The 16,827-nt window shown below is 43.2% G+C and overlaps 1 protein-coding gene across 1 annotated transcript in view; it reads right to left on the reverse strand.

Annotated features, from left to right (window-relative positions):
• SLC12A8 (solute carrier family 12 member 8) overlaps positions 1-16,827 on the reverse strand; it is a gene marked incomplete at its 3' end in the record, with an annotated part of 151,665 nt that overhangs the window by 22,101 nt on the left and 112,737 nt on the right. The window contains exons 8-9 of the mRNA XM_080656650.1: positions 7,311-7,457; positions 221-866 (exon numbers count right to left, since the gene is read on the reverse strand). Coding sequence (XP_080512776.1) covers positions 221-866; positions 7,311-7,457 — 793 coding nt within the window. The remainder of the gene's footprint in view (positions 1-220; positions 867-7,310; positions 7,458-16,827) is intronic.

Raw genomic sequence — 16,827 nt, forward strand, 5'->3', positions numbered from 1 at the left:
CTCCCACATATAGGAGTAGGTAGAAATTTCTGTCTCAAATCCACAGAGTAGAATTACAAATTCAGCTGATATTTGAATATAACTTTTAAAATAAATATAAAATACAATTAACGAAGACTTTAAAGTGAGCTGGCTAAAGAGGGTTGTGATAACTGAGTAGGTGAGGCAACCAGTAGTCACCCCCAATTAGGAGGCCCCCGTATGATTTCAAAGCGCTCACCTTCTCCACTTGGCCTTGGCTGGTTATTCAGCTCAGGGACAAGTTGTTCTCCATGTGCTCCCGCAGGCTGAGCCCTTTCACTCCTGGCACTCTGCGTGTTCCAGTAAGACTCCTGACCTGCCCAGACGGCAGTGGGCAATCTGTCAGGGCCTTCTACAGGGAAGGAAGTTGGCAACTTGAGGTCCAAGAGGAAGCTATCTTGCAGGGTTTGCTTGGTGGCCTTCTTGCATTTCCCCCTCGGATGCTCTGGGCTCCTGTTGCTCTGTCCTGGCCTGGTCTGGCTGCTCTCAACCTTCCTGGTTAGCTGCAGGAGCTGATCCATGTCTTTGGTGAATTCTAGCAGAGTACCCTCAGAGAGGCTTCGGGCAGTGCCCTCGGAGCCATACCCGGGAGCCTTTCCCAACAGCAGGCGCTCAGAGCAGAGGAGAGCTTCTGTGTCCTCCCTGTGCACTGGCTCAGGCACCTGGGGGTGGCTGCAGGGAACCATGGACAGGGAGAAGTAAGAGTAATCCACCGCGATGTATGTCAGCATGAAGTTAATGGTGACAATGGGAGCCAGAACATTCACCTGACCCACGAGGACAAAGGCCATGGTCACCAAGCTGGTCAGGCAGATGGCAGCTATAGGTGTTTTATTTGGCCCTTTCTGCAAAAAAAAACAAAAATAACATGCAGGACTATGAAATTTCCGAAGAAAATCCCATTATATGATAGAAACACAACTCATAAGGGCTCAGCCACTTCTCCCATGTGACCCTTTGTGTGTTAATAACTGTTCATCTACAAGCTTGGGATAATATCCAACCCATGGAATTATTGTGGGGTCAGAGCTAATGCAGATAAAATGTTTGACATGGCACTGACACACAGTAGGCTCCTAACACAACATGGGTATTCATTGTAACTATTAATTGGGGCACTAGTCTAGAACTTGGACTTCCCAAGTATTTCTCCTTTTATCTTTCTTTGGGTTCTAACACCAACTTTGGAAATCAAAGAGATAGAAAGTTGATTGTTTCCAGACTATAGTGGAGAAAATGACTCCCGGGGAGTGGCAGACCCTAGAAGACATAGCGGAATCATTGGCAGCTGAGGCCAACACATCTGTTATTAATGGCGGTGGGTAGGGTGACCTTCAGGACAGGAGTGGAAAATATGTGCTAACTCCATATAGTCTGTTACTCCGCAGGAGATATTCATCACAGAAACTGACATAGTTCTTGGGCCAAAAACAATAGTTACTTCTCAGTCCTCATCTTCCTTGACCAAGGAACTACATTCGACCCAGCTTGTCACTCTCTGGTCTTTGAAAGACTTTCTTTATCTCACTTCTCTTGATTCGTCTCCCTCCTCACTGACCACTCCTTCTGTCTCCACTGCTGCTCCTCCAGGCTCCATCCTCAGACCCCTAATCTTGTCTATCTACACTCCCTTCCGAAGTCATCTCAACAGGGCTCATGGCTTTAAATACCAGCTTTATGCTCTCAACTCCAAATTTGAATCTCCAGCCTGAAATGTTCCCCTAAATCCAGACTTAAATATTCAACTGTCTACTCAACATTTCCAGTTGATGTCTAACAGGATTTCAAACCTAATATGTCCAAAATCAAATTGTTGTCCCCCTAATTTCCTGCCGCTCAAATCTACTCCTTCTGCAGTCTCTATCTCAGAAAATGGCAATTCCATCTTTCCAGTTGCTCAGTCAAGGAAAATTCTTGAAGCCTCTTTTCATTCTCCATCAACAAATATTAGAAAGATTTACCCTCAGAATTTACATAGGATCTAACCACTGCTCTCCCCTCCTTTACTGATAGCACTCTGGAATGTGAAGGGCAGGCCTATAATCCACTTCCGGTTCTGACCTGGAAACCTCCCACATGTTCCTCCAGGTGTGTTCCCCTGATTGAGGGCTGGGATAGATAGTGACCTTGGAAGTCACAGGATGAAGAGGCAATGTCACCATCAGCCTGAGATTCTGAGGAAAGAGCCCCTGTTGACGTGAAATACCCTCCCTACTACTTTAGAGTAAAATTCTAAAAAAAAAAAAAAGGAAGAAGAAGAAGAGTAAAAATATACTTTTATTGTTTTTAAGAATTATGTTTTTGGTACACCTACAATTGTTTAGCATATTCTAACAATAAAACTACTAAGAATAAAGTAAATCATCAGAAACTAAAAAAACTTAAAAGTAGAGTCTTAGGTGTGCTGACAGAAATGCTAGAGGTACAGGTCAGGACTTTGATACGGTGGTTTGAAAAGAGACAAAATAGTCGAACTTCTGTTCACTAAAAGTCACCATAACCAAATGAAAAGATAAGCCACGGAATAGGAAAAGATATTTGTAAAACATACAGAAGTGGGGAAAAGTAGTTTACAGTTGTACTACAAATAAATAATACAATCCTATCTAATAAAAGAGTAATATGTAAATTAACCATCACTCTGCTACACCCACCTGCCACGCCCACCAGCCAATCAGGAGCAAGTATGCAAATTAACCCAACCAAGATGGCTGCAGCCATGGAGAGAGCAGGAGGGAGGCTTGGGTTTCCCCAGCGATGGCAGAAGCCAAGCTTTCTGCACACCCTGGCCGGCCCACTCCAGGCTACAAAATTTCAATTATAGAAGGTAAATAAATCCCAACAAAATGGCGGCTGCTATGGAGCTGGAGAGAGCAGGAGGCTAGGGTTGCCCCCAGCGATGGAGGAAGCCAAGCTTCTGAAGCCCTGGCCTGCGTTGGCCTCCACTACAAAGTTTCAATTATAGAAGATAAATAAACCCCAACAGAAATGGCTGCCACCACGGAGCGAGCAGGAGGCTTGGCTCCGCTCTAGACTACAAAGTTTCAATTGTAGAAGATAAATAAATCCCAGATACCAGGGCCTCTGCTTGGGTCGCCGGGGAGCATGGCCGGCCTGCAAACCACCACAGGCCCTTCGCCCAGGCTGCCCCACGCCCCAAGGGAACCTCCACCCTGATCCGGGACACCCTTCAGGGCAAACCAGCTAACCCCCACCCATGCACCAGGCCTCTATCCTATCTAATAAAAGAGTAATATGCAGATTGACCATCACTCCAACACACAAGATGGCTGCCCCCATGTGGTCAAAGATCCTGCCCCCCTGTGGACACAAGATGGCCACCACAAGATGGCCAGCAGGGGAGAGCAGTTGGGAGGGACCAGGCCTGCAAGGGAGGGTAGTTGGGGGTGATCAAGCCTGCAGAGGAGGGCAGTTAGGGGTGACCAGGCCGGCAGAGGAGGGAAATTGGGGGGGACCAGGCCTGCAGGGGAGGGCAGTTAGGGGCAAGCAGGCTGGCAGGAGAGCAGTTAGGCATCAATCAGGCTGGCAGGGGAGTGGTCAGGGGGTGATCAGGCTGGCAGGCAGAAGCGGTTAGGAGCAATCATGAAGGCAGGCAGGTGAGCAGTTGGGAGCCAGCAGTCCTAGATTGTGAGAGGGATGTCCGACTACCCGTTTAGGCCCAATCCCACGGGGTCCCAGATTGGAAAGGGTGCAGGCTGGGCTGAGGGACACCCTCCCCCCCCACCCCAGCCCCCGTGCACGAATTTCGTGCACTGGGCCTCTAGTACTTAATAAATAATAAAATAAGAATAAACTCTGTTTTGCATACTCATAACTGTAAACCTACTTTTGCCTACCTCGTGTAACTGACAAAGGGTCAGCCAGAATATTCCAAAACTATCCCCACAAAATAATTGGAAAAAGACAAGACAACCCAGTAAAAAAAAAAAAAAAAGCAAAAGAATTCTCATTAAACATACTAAAGATGCACAATCGTACTATGTAATCAGGAATATGCAAATTAAAACCATAGTGAGATACCATTAAACACCCACCAGACTGGCAAAAAATGTCTGATAATATCAAGAACACAGAGAAACTGAATCGATTAAGGTTTGTCTGATAATGGCAGGAACACAGAGAAGCGGGAATGCTCCTAATGACAACTCCCTTGGAAGAAGACCTTGGTTGTTCTCTTGTAAGGGAAAGTACACACGCTTCCAGCTTAGCAATTGCTGTGCGCCTGCCCGTCAGTACAAGGATGTTCACTGCACTGTCTGTAACAGTCCCAACTGAAATGACCTCACTGTCCATCAATAGCAGAATCGATAAATAAACGGTAGCAAATGAGGAAATGCTATATATGGATGATAATAAACAAACTGCTATGATGAGCCAAAAGGTGGATGAATCTCAAAAACATAATGTGGAGTGAAAGCAGCATGCCATATTAATATAAAGTTAAAAAACAGACAAAATTAAATTATTTTGTTTGGTGATGCGTATGGAGTAAACCAAGAGCTGGCAAACTATGACCCCTAGGCCAGATCTGGCCCCATCTGTCTATGCATGCCCAAGAGCTAAGAATGGTTGTATAGTTTTAAACATCTGAGGGGGGTAGATCAAAAGAAGAGTAATATTTTGTTATGCATGGAAATTATATGAAATTCAAATTTCAGTGTCCCATCAATGAAGTTTTATTGAAACACAGTCTCTCCCCATTGGTGTTATCTGTGCTAACTTTTGAGCTACAATGACAAAATGACAAGAGATTGCAGGGCCTGAAAAACCTAAAATATTTAGTATTTGGCACTTTCCAGGAAAACTCTGTCAACTTCTGGACAAAACTACAAAGAAAGTAAAGAAAATTATTATCACAGAAGGCAGGACAGTAGCTTCCACAGAGAGATGTTTAGGGCTCGGACCAGGGGGGCGTGTGGAGGGTGGATGTCTGAAGGCTGGCAGTATTCTTGGGTGGAGGTTACAAAGATGTTCACGTCATAGTTAGTCTTAAACTGTTTGTATTGGTTTTATGACCTTTTCTGTATATTGTATAAATCTCAAAATTTTTAAAACGTTTCTTCTCTTCACCCTAAAAAGTGCCAATAAAATTTAATCATATGTAAAGAAGCTTTGAAAAACGACAAATTAGAGAAAATATTTGTAATGTATATCACAAAAATTAATCTCCTTAACAAAGAATGAGCTTCTAACAATTAGGAAGAAAAAGAGCAACAATCACTGAAAAAAAAATACAAATGACTCTTTGACGAAAAGATGTTTAACCTCATTCATAATAAGAATAATACAAACCACAAGTATCCTAAGATGCCATTTCTCACTACTCAACGGGCAAAAATTCACATTTGACAATGAACTGTGGATAGGTTCGTTGCGAATACTGTGATGCCTGGGGCAAGAGTGCAAATGACAGTCCACACACCGTATGTCTAAATATTTATAATTATAAACCAAGATATCAAACTATTAGATCACATTTGTCCTAGCTTTTCCTTGGCAAACACACCTTCAGGACAATGGGGAAGGTTGGTTTAGCATTCCCGCACTTCTCAGAGTTCCTAACTGGAGGGGGGCCATGCACAGCCTCCAGCTCACAGCCCATGAGCCTCCCCTTCCCAGACCACACTGTGCGGGACTCATAGCCATGTGTGGACTCCAGCCACACCCTGGCCCTAGAGAGGACAGGCCCAGGGAAGAGGCCCTTACAGACTCTGGATGTGGGCTGGGGGCCATATGGGCAGGCAATTCCAAGGTGCAGTATACCCGGACCCTGGGCCTCATGAACTTCTTACCCTAAAGACCAGAACACAGTCCTGTAAAGCAGGGCCTTGGCCAAGTCTAAGAGTGGTGCTGGCTGTGGGGAAACTGAACTCTCATATATTGCTGGTAGAAGTACAAAATAATAGCAATCCCATGGGAGGTGTTTTGGCAATACCTATTAAAATTAAAAACACATTTACCCTTGGACCCAGCAAACCCACTCACACAAATGTATCCTACAGATACACTGACACATATACAAAATTACACACACACATGCAGATTATTCTTTGTAGCTCTGTTTACTGGAAGCAACACGAGCATCAATTCATAGGGAGCTGGTTAAATAAACTATAGTATATCCACATGATAAAAAAAGAATGAGAAAATTCTCTCTACATCCATATGCAAAGACAGACTTCTAAGCTATATTAAATGAAGAAAAGCAAGGCATATAACAACTTGTGTAAACTCTATCCTCGTATAAAAATAGAGGAGAGAAAGATTCATAAAAAATCTAATAAAACAGCTATGGATAAGGCATGGGTGCAGTTGGGGCAGGAAAAAAAAGATTCATGATAGGAGAAAAAATTCTCAGTGTATACCTTTTATATCACTTTCAGTTTTGAACCCTGTGAATATATATATTGCCTAACAAAATAAGCAAAATTGAAATAAAATAAGAAGCATATACCACCTGGAAGGTACAGAGATGATAGTCATTACTTCTACCCAGCCTACCCTGACTGATGCACAAGAAGTGGAGGAAGGTAAAGGGAAGAATTAAGGACTTGCAACCACATGGCCCTAACCCATCTGATGGGCCTAGCCTAAGTTACATGCCCTACCAGGACCACAGAGGGAGGCTCAGGATGGGGAAGGGGTTGGGGAGGGCCTGTATGGTGCTCCAACAAGACAGAAATGAACTACAGCTTGCAAACCACATTACTGAGAAGTGGGGTTCTCTCTGTTTATAACTCTCTTGTCATCCCCTCAGTTTTAGAAATGTCTCATTTGATTATTCTGTGGCCCAACCAAGTTATACTGAATCAGTTAAAGTTTGGGCCATGATAATTAGGAGGGAGCCCAGAGGCTAGAAGTAAAGGGAAGGTGAAATCGAGGGCAGAGTTAGAGTCACAGGACCAACATCCCTCCTCACCAAGAGATTCTTTCTTCCATGCTTAACTTGGAGGACCCTGAATTTATTGTTATTAAAGGATGTGGCACTCCCTGTCCCTCTGTGCAAGGTCCAAGAAGTTTCTGTGACAGTTAGCGATCCCAGTGCTAGCAGCCCTGGGTGGCTGTGACACAGACAGACTCTTTGTCTGGCTGGCCCCAGCCTAAGGCAGCCAGAGGATGGGGGTGCAAGAGATGACCTCTGCATTCCTGTTTCTCCCCATTTTTGGAGAACTTGACTATTGGCTCTAATCAAGAAGCCTTAAGCAATTTATTCACCAAGAATCAGGTTCATGGCATAATGGACATTTGTCAAGAAAAAGTTTACTCACCCCTTGCCCCAGACAGGCCAATGCGGGAATCACTTTCTCCTGGGCAATGCACTGCAGGATCCGGGGGGCTCCGTAGAGGCCCCCCATACAGGAGGCCAGAGATGAGATGTATAAGCCCAAAAGGAACAGGAAGCCCACCAGGGACACCTATATGAGGAAGCATTTCCATTACCCAAGGCCAGACTCTGCTTCTGTTCCTTTCTGCTCCCCTGGTACCCACCCATCTACACCCCATCTTATCATAAGTCCTCTAGTTCAACCTCTTGGACATATTTCCAGTGTCAGCCCCACCCCACTTCATTCACAATGCTACCATTTCAATTTGGGCCACCATCACATCTTCTCTGGACCACACAGAGGTTCCCAAATTGAGTGTGCACCGACTCATCTGCAGGGTTTGTGGGTTTGTGAAAACAGATTTGTGGGTACCACCTCAGAGTTTCTGACTCAATAGGTCCAGGGTAGGACCCAAGAATTTGTAGCTTTTGTTGTCTGTTTGTTTATGATCGTTTTTTAAAAATCTTCACTCTTGAAAGTATTACATATGTCCCCTCTTTTCTCCCATTGACCCCTTATAGCCCGCCTCCACCCCCATCCCAGGCCTTCACCACCCTATTGTCCATGGGTTATGCATATATGCATACAAGTTCTTTGGTTGATCTCTTCCCACCCCCCCACCCCCCATCTTCCGAGATTCCACAGTCCATTCCATGCTTCTACGTCTCTGGATCTATTTTGTTCAACAGTTTATTTTGTCCATTAGATTCCACATATGAGTGAGATCATGTGATATTTGTCTTTCTCTGACTGGCTTATTTTGCTTAGCATAATACTCTCCAGGCAGGACCCAAGAATTTGGATTTCCAACAATTTCCAGGTAACATTGATGCTGAGGCTCTGGGGACTCCACTTTGAGAACCACTGGCCAAGAGCAATGCCAACTGACTTCCTGCCTCTAAGCAGTGCCCACACTGAATCATCCCCAAGCCTTTGCCAGAGTGACCTTTCTAAACTCAAATCTGATATTCATGCCTCTGCTGCAAAAATATCAATGGTGATTGGAAGATGGCTGCCGACAGGAAGACAGGCTACAAGATAGTGTGTGAGTGAAAGAATGAAAGGAGAGAGTATGGATGTGTGGGGAGTGTCTATTTGTGAGTGAGGGACAGCTATATTCCAAGGGACTGTTGGGGACTGCCAGACCAGGCTCCCCTGACTGGGCAGTCCCTACTGCTGCTGAAATCTCTCCAGGAGCAGCCAGCTCTGGCGCAGAGACCATGCCATCTTGAAGGGGAGAGTGTCTATGATCAGAAGCCTAGCCTTACCTTCAACTGGGAAGAACTTGGATACCTCCCGGGACCCTATAACAACAACACCCAGGGACCAGCTGCGAACCCATGAACACCAGGTCCCAAGCAGCGCAAATACACGGACACAGATGAGCCTTGCACCTTCTCATGGAAAGGTCAAATATCGCCTACAGAAAGTCAACATAGGAGAGAGAGAGCTACATAACCAGACACCCAGAGAGGAGAGATCATGGGGAGACAAAGAAACAGCCCGCATATGAAAGAAAAAGAGGCATCACCGGAAACGGAAGTAAATAAAATGGAGGCAAACAATACGTCAGAGAAAGAATTCAGAGAAATGGTCATAAGATAGCTGAAAAGGTTGGAAGACAAATTCAACAATATGTGTAAGAACCAAGAGGAAATGAAGAAGAACCAAGAAGAAATGAAAAATGACATCGCTGCAATAAAGAACTCAATAGAAAGCATCAACAGTAGACTAGAAGAAGCGGAGGACCGGATCAGTGAGCTAGAAGACAAGGTAGGAAAAAATATCCAAGCAGAGCAGCATTAAAAAAAAAAAAAAAAAAAAAAAAAACTTAAAAAACAGGAGACGAGCCTAAGGGAACTTGGGGACAACACAAAACAAAACAACATCCGCATAATAGGGGTTCCAGAAGGAAAGGAAGCTGAGCAAGCAATAGAAAACCTGTTTGAAGAAATAATGACAGAAAACTTCCCTGATATAGGGAAGAAAAAACTCACACAAGTCCAAGAAGCTCACAGAGTCCCAAGCAAAATGAACCCCAAAAGACCGATGCCAAGGCACACTATAATTAAATTGGCAAACACCAACGACAAAGTAAGAATCTTAAAAGCAGCCAGAGAGAGACAGAAAGTTACCTACAAAGGATCCCCCATCAGACTAGCGACTGATTTCTCAACAGAAACACATCAGGCCAGAGGGAATGAAATAAAATATACAAAGTCATGCAAAGGAAAGGTCTGAATCCAAGAATACTGTACCCAGGAAGGCTAACAATAAAAATTAGGGGTCAAATCAGGAGCTTCACAGACAAAAAAAGGACTACGGGAGTTTATTACCACCAAACCAACAATGCAAGAAATGCTAAAGGGTCTGCTATAAAAAGAAGAAATAGGAAGCGAAGAAGGAACACAGGCATAAAGAATAAAAATGGTGACAAACAAGTACCGATCAATAATAACTTTAAATGTTAATGGATTAAATGCCCCAATCAAAAGACATAGGGTAGCTGAGTGTATAAGAAAATATGACCCATATATCTGCTGTCTACAGGAAACCCACCTCAGAACAAAGGGCTCACACAGACTGATGGTGAAGGGATAAAAAAATGTTTTTCAGATGAATGGAAATGAAAAAAAAGCTTGGGTTGCAATACTTATATCTGACTAATTAGACCTCAAAGTGAAGGCCATAACAAGACATAAGGAAGGCCACTTCATGATACTAAAGGGAACAATTCAACAAGAAGATATAACTCTGGTAAACATATATGCACCCAATACAGGAGCACCGAAATATATAAAAAAACTTCTGGAGGATATCAAGGGAGAGATTGACAGCAATACAGTCATAGTAGGGGACTTTAATACCCCATTAACACCACTGGACAAATCCTCTAAACAAAAAATCAGCAAAGAAACATCAATCCTAAATGACTCACTAGATCAGATGGAATTAATTGACATCTTCAGAACATTTCACCCCAAAGCTACAGAATATACATTCTTCTCAAGTGCACATGGGTCATTCTCAAGTGCACATGGGTCATTTTCAAAGAGAGACCATATATTGGGTCACAGGCAAAGTCTCTTCAAATTCAAGAAGATAGAAATCATATCAAGCATCTTCTCAGATCACAATGGCATAAAACTAGAAATCAACTTCAATAAAAACAATTAAAAAAAATCAAACACCTGGAGGCTAAATAGCATGCTATTAGACAATGACTGGGTTACCAAAGAGATCAAAGAAGAAATAAAAAGCATCATGGCAACAAATTACAATGAAAACACAACAATCCAAAACCTATGGGACACAGTGAAAGCAGTCTTGAGAGGAAAGTTCATAGCTCTACAGGCCTACCTCAAAAAACAAGAAACAATGGTAATAAATTACCTAACCCTACAACTCAAAGAGTTAGAAAGAGAGCAACAAGAAAAGCCCATTGTAAGCAGAAAGAAGGAAATAATAAAGATCAGAGTGGAGATAAACCACAAAGAGACCAAAAAAAAAAAAATACAAAAGATCAACAAAACCAAGAGCTGGTTCTTTGAAAGGATAAACAAATGGATGAACCTCTAGCCAGGCTCACCAAGAAGCAAAGAGAGAGGACCCAAATAAACAAAATCAGAAATGGAAGAGGTGAAGTAACAACCAATCCCACAGAAATATAAACAATTATGAAAAAATACATGAACAACTCTATTCCAACAAAATGGACAACCTAGATGAAATGGACATATTCTTAGAAAAATACAAACTCCCAAAACTCAACCAAGAATAAAAAAACCTGAATAGGCTGATAACTACTGAAGAAATTAAAAGAGCAATCAAAAATCTTCCAGCAAACAAAAGCTCTGGTCTGGACAGCTTTACAGGGGAGTTCTACCAAGCATTCAAAGAAGAACTAAAACCTATCCTCCTCAGACTATTCCAAAAAAATTCAAGAGGAAGGCAAACTTCCAACCTCTTTCTCTGAAGCCAGCATTACCCTAATCCCAAAACCAGATAAAGACACCACACACAAAAAGAGAACTACAGGCCAATATCCTTGATGAACATAGATGCTAAAATCCTCAACAAACCTACAGCCAACATCATACTCAATGGGCAAAAACTAAACTCATTTCCCCTAAGAATAGGAACAAGCCAAGGATGCCCACTTTCACCATTCCTGTTCAACATAGTATTAGAAGTACTAGCCATAGTGTTCAGATAAGAAGAAGAAATAACAGGCATCCAAATTGGCAAAGAATAAGTAAAACTGTCCTTATTCGCAGATGACATGATACTATACATAGAAAACCCCAAAGACTCTATCAAAAAACTACTAGACCTAATAAATGAATTTGGCAATCTAGCAGGATACAAAATTAACACCCAGAAACCTATGGCCTTTTTATAAGCCAATAATGAACTCACAGAAAGAGAAATGAAAAAAACAATCCCATTTACCATTGCACCAAAAAAATTAAGATACCTAGGAATAAACTTAACTGAGACATAAAAGTCCTGTAGTCGTAAAAATACAGGACATTGAAAAAAGAGATAGAGGAAGGCATAAGCAAATGGAAGAACATACCATGTTCATGGATTGTAGAATAAACATCATTAAAATGTCCATACTACCTAAAGCAATCTACAGAGTCAATGCAATACCCATTAAAATACCAATGGCATATTTCAAAGATCTAGAACAAACTCTCCAAAAATTCATCTGAAAATTAAATTTAAAAAAAGACCCCGAATAGCCACAGCTATCCTGAGAAAGAAGAACAAAGTTGGAGGGATCACAATACCAGACATCAAGCTATATTACCAAGCCATGGTTCTCAAAACTGCCTGGTACTGGCACAAGAACAGATATAAAGACGAATGGAACAGAATAGAGAACCCAGAAATTGACCCAAGCCATTATACTCAATTAATATTTGACAAAGGAGGCAAGAGCATACAATGGAGTCAAAACAGTCTCTTTAATAAATGGTGCTGGGAAATTTGGTCCTATACATGCAAAAAAAAATGAAACTAGATTACCAACCTACACCATACACAACAACAAACTCAAAATGGCTAAAGGACTTGAATGTAAGACGGGAAACCATAAAAATCCTACAAGACTCCATAGGCAGCAAAATTGCAGACATATGTCATAGCAATATCTTTATAGACACAGATCCTAGGGCAAGAGAGACTAAGAAGAAAATAAACAAATGGGATTACATCAAAATAAAAAGCTTCTGCACAGCAAAAGAAATCATCAACAAAACAACAAGAAAGCCCACTGCATGGGAGAACCTATTTGCCAATGTTATCTCCCATAAGGGTTTAATCTCCAACATACAACTTAACAAAAGGAAGATATACAATCCAATCAAAATATGGGCAAAGGACCTAAGTATACATTTTTCAAAAGAGGGCATTCAGAAAGCCAAGAGACATATGAAAACATGCTCAAAGTCACTAATCATCCGAGAGATGCAAATCAAAACAACAACGAGGTACCATGTCACACCTGTCAGAATGGCTATCATCAATAAATCAATAAATGACAAGTGCTGGAGACGATGCAGAAAAAAAGGAACCCTCCTTCACTGCTGGTGGAAATGCAGACTGGTGCAGCCACTGTGGAAAACAGTATGGCGTTTCTTCAAAAATTTAAAAATGGAACTGCCATTTGACCTAGTAATCCCAATTCTAGGAATATATCCCAAGAAAACAGAAACACCAGTCAGAAAGGGTATATGCACCCCTATGTTCATAGCAGCACAATTTACCATACTTAAGATTTGGAAACAGCCTAAATGCCCATAAGCAGATGAGTGGATTAGAAAACTGTGGTACATCTACACAACGGAATACTACGCTGCTATAAAAAAGAAGGAATTCTTACCATTTGCAGCAGCATCAATGGAACTGGAGAGCATTATGTTAAGTGAAATAAGCCAGTTAGAGAAAGATAAATATCACATGATCTCACTCATTTGTGGATAATAAAGAACATTATAACCTGATGAACAAAAAGATAGATGCAAAGGCAGAGAAGCATCAAACAGACTGTCAAATTATAGCAGGAAGGCTGGAGAGGGTTGTGGGGGTGGTGGGTGGGCAGGAGGTAAGAGATCAACCGAAGGACTTGTATGCATGCATATAAGCATAACCTATGGACACAAGACACTGGGGGGATGGGGTGAGGGCATGTGCCAGGGGGTAGGGGAGGCTGGGAGAAGGACAATGGGGAAAAAAAGGAGACATATGTACTACTATTTGTAATACTTTAAACAATAAAATTAAATTTTAAAAAAACAAACAATGGCTCCCACCTCCCTGAGGCCCTTCCTGGTCTGTGACCTCCCTAACCCTGGAGCCTGAACACAGTCTTTGTCAGCATGATTTGCCTGCCTGCTGGAACCTCCATCCACACCTTTACTCACTGTCTGTTAAACTTCCAGCTGTGCTTCAAGACTCAGCACACACCTCCCCTCCTCTGTGCGGCCATCCCCAACGCCCTCACAACAGTGGCTGCTCCTCGGACCCTGCAGCACCTCAGCGTGAGATTGAGGACACCTAGTACACTGTCTCCTCTACTGGCTTCATTTCTACAGGGTTCCTGTCTTGTTTACCCTAGTAACTTGGTGTCAACACAGAACTATAAATGCTGAATGAGTGAATGAATGAATGAATGAGATCCATGACTCATGTGGCCCACAAGGCACAACAGATAAAATAAGAGAAAGCATAGTTGTTCTGCCTGGTGTCAACTTGTAAAAGATGTGGCTGCTGGCCATGCAGCTGTGTCATAGGCTGTCTGTCCTGAGCCTGCCTCACCTCCTGAGCTGGACACACAGGGAATTCTCTCAGTTTTCTGGATTACTTGAGGCTCCCTTCTCCATTCTACTTTACTTTCAGTACAGTCACCAGAACTGGGTATTCCAAGTGTTCATTTGCCCAACGATGAAGATGGGTTACATTTAATTTTCAGTTTTGCCACTTATCCTTTCTCCATGAAGACGCACCTGACCCCATTGTTCTACTTTCTTGCTTACAATGCACCGCATCAATGGCATCAAACTATGCAGAACACCAGCCCCTCATATTCCTCTTTCCAGAAACCTGAATCAGCCATGATTCTTGATGGGAAATATCTTTTAAGAATATACTTGTAGGACACTGGAGGTTCACAAATCATCTGGAGGCTGAAAGATCAGGCTTGGAAAAGGGCAAGACCCATGCCTGGGCACACCCAGGCTCCTGAACAAGAACATTTGACCAGGATGCTACCAGCACCCAACTGCCCTGTGGATGAATTCTCACTGTTCCTTTAAATTTGCTTCGTTTGTTACATTTGAAGCATCCAATGGGCCTAACCTAGGTTACATGCCCTACCTGGACCACAAAGGGACAGACAAAAGAGAGTCTAGGGATTCTGCAATATTAAATGGGGCTCACTCTCTTTAAGACCACACATAACACGGGTGGAATAACCCCCAAATGGTCAGGGAGGCCAGAGGTTTGGTGGACATGACTAAGGCCTACGGCAGAGCCTATCTTGTCCCTAATTCAGTGTGGATTACTTTTCCCTAAGTGCATCACCTCATCTTATCCCCAGTGAATCTTCCCTGTTTCTTCAATGTCATGAGTTTCTTTCTGTCCCATCCATCACCCTTCACTTACCATTCTATTACTAGAAGAAATTAATGTCAGTTAATGTTTCACATCACATTTTTTGTGTGCACGCTGATGGCATTTTGTTATTTTCTACCCTGGTATAGCTTATTGTAGCCCCGTGGCACAGTTACATGCGCTCACGGCTTACCTTGCCATTGCACCGTAAGCTCCTCAGAGGGAGTTTGGTGTCTCATGCATCCGGCCTCCTCCTTACCGCCCCTGACAGAGTCTGGCAAACAGGGCTCGGCAAGTACCGGCTGAATTCATGAAGCGTCACAACTTCACTGTGGTTCGCGCCTGGGGTGTCTTACAAAATTGTTAGATAAACTGGTCCCGTTATCAATCCCCAATCCACTCCGAGATGCAATCATTCATCTGTAACCTTTGTTTCTGTCTTTGCTCCCAAATGCATCCTATGCTGACTGATTTTACAAATACATAGATTATGTGATAAAATTTTGTCAAAAGCTTTTTGAGCATCTAACTCGGTAGTTCTCCACTCTGGCTGTACGTGAGAATCACCCCAGAGCTTGTGCTTTGATTAGCATGGAGTGGGCCACAGACATCACTGGCTTTTCAAAAGCAGCCCAGGTGACGCTCACGTGCAGCCAGGTGAGAACTGTTAGGCAGGACACTGTGCCCTCTCAGCCTCCCCTCACAGAACGCTCCAGACCAGTGCGGAAACGTCATTGCTTCTTACCCAAAAGGTTATAAATATTTATGTTTAAAATAGTTTTTCTTTCAAAGCCAGTCCATTTACTCAGCGTGGAAATGAGACTGCCCTTCTAGTTTGGTGTCCTGCTGGGGCTGGGACTGACCTCAGGAACTTGATGAGGCTCCGGCACCAGAGGCCATGACACAGTGACCCCCAACTGCGGCCAGCCTTCCCACAGACACCCCCTGGGACCCCTGCAGCATCCTCAGGCTGCGGCCAGGCAGGGACTGTCTAGGTATAATGACTTGTTTATGTCCAGTCTGTCCATTGTGCTTACAATGGTCCATTCACTCGCCAGTCTTTTATATAAAACTACTATCCGGCCAGTTTTCTGAAAAATAAATGAAATGTTGGTCCTGATGTCTGGGTAAAGTATAAAAATTCCATTTCGCCCTAGCTGGTTTGGCTCAGTGGATAGAGCATCGGCCTGCGGACTCAAGGGTCCCAGGTTCGATTCCAGTCAAGGGTATGTACCTTGGTTGCGGGCACATGCCCAGTAGGGAGTGTGCAGGAGGCAGCTAATCGATATTTCTCTCTCTCATCGATGTTTCTAACTCTCTGTCCCTCTCCCTTCCTCTCTGTGAAAAATCAATAAAATATATTTTTTTAAAAATTCCTCTTCATCTCTTACCCACCTGAATCCAGTCCCTTCCCTTCTGTCTGTCATCCATCCGTCCCTGTGGGGACATTTGCCGAGGACACGTTATATACCTGGTGCAGTGCTGGGCACAGGGCAAGACTTATAGGTGCAACATAACCCACACAGCTTTGCTCCCAGCCCTGGCAGGGGCGCATCACTGTCTCTATTCACACGGACTGCAAACTTGCTAACTGTGCAGTGGAGATAGCAGTGAGACTATATTTAAGCAGGTGTCATACACCTGTCTGAGCCATCACAAAAACCTCTCTATCTTTCCAAAATACTACCTGGGGTGTGAACTACCCTCATTTCTTTTACAGTAACTCCTGGAGAAAATCACTAATTCCATCTCTCTGCTCTCAGTATTTGGCCCCAGCTCCCACTTGAGCCATACTCATTAGGAGACCCCCACCTGTCCACAGACTGGCCCTTTCTCTTGA

The sequence above is a fragment of the Plecotus auritus genome, assembly GCF_963455305.1.
Source record: "Plecotus auritus genome assembly, chromosome: 2".
NCBI lineage: Eukaryota > Metazoa > Chordata > Mammalia > Chiroptera > Vespertilionidae > Plecotus > Plecotus auritus.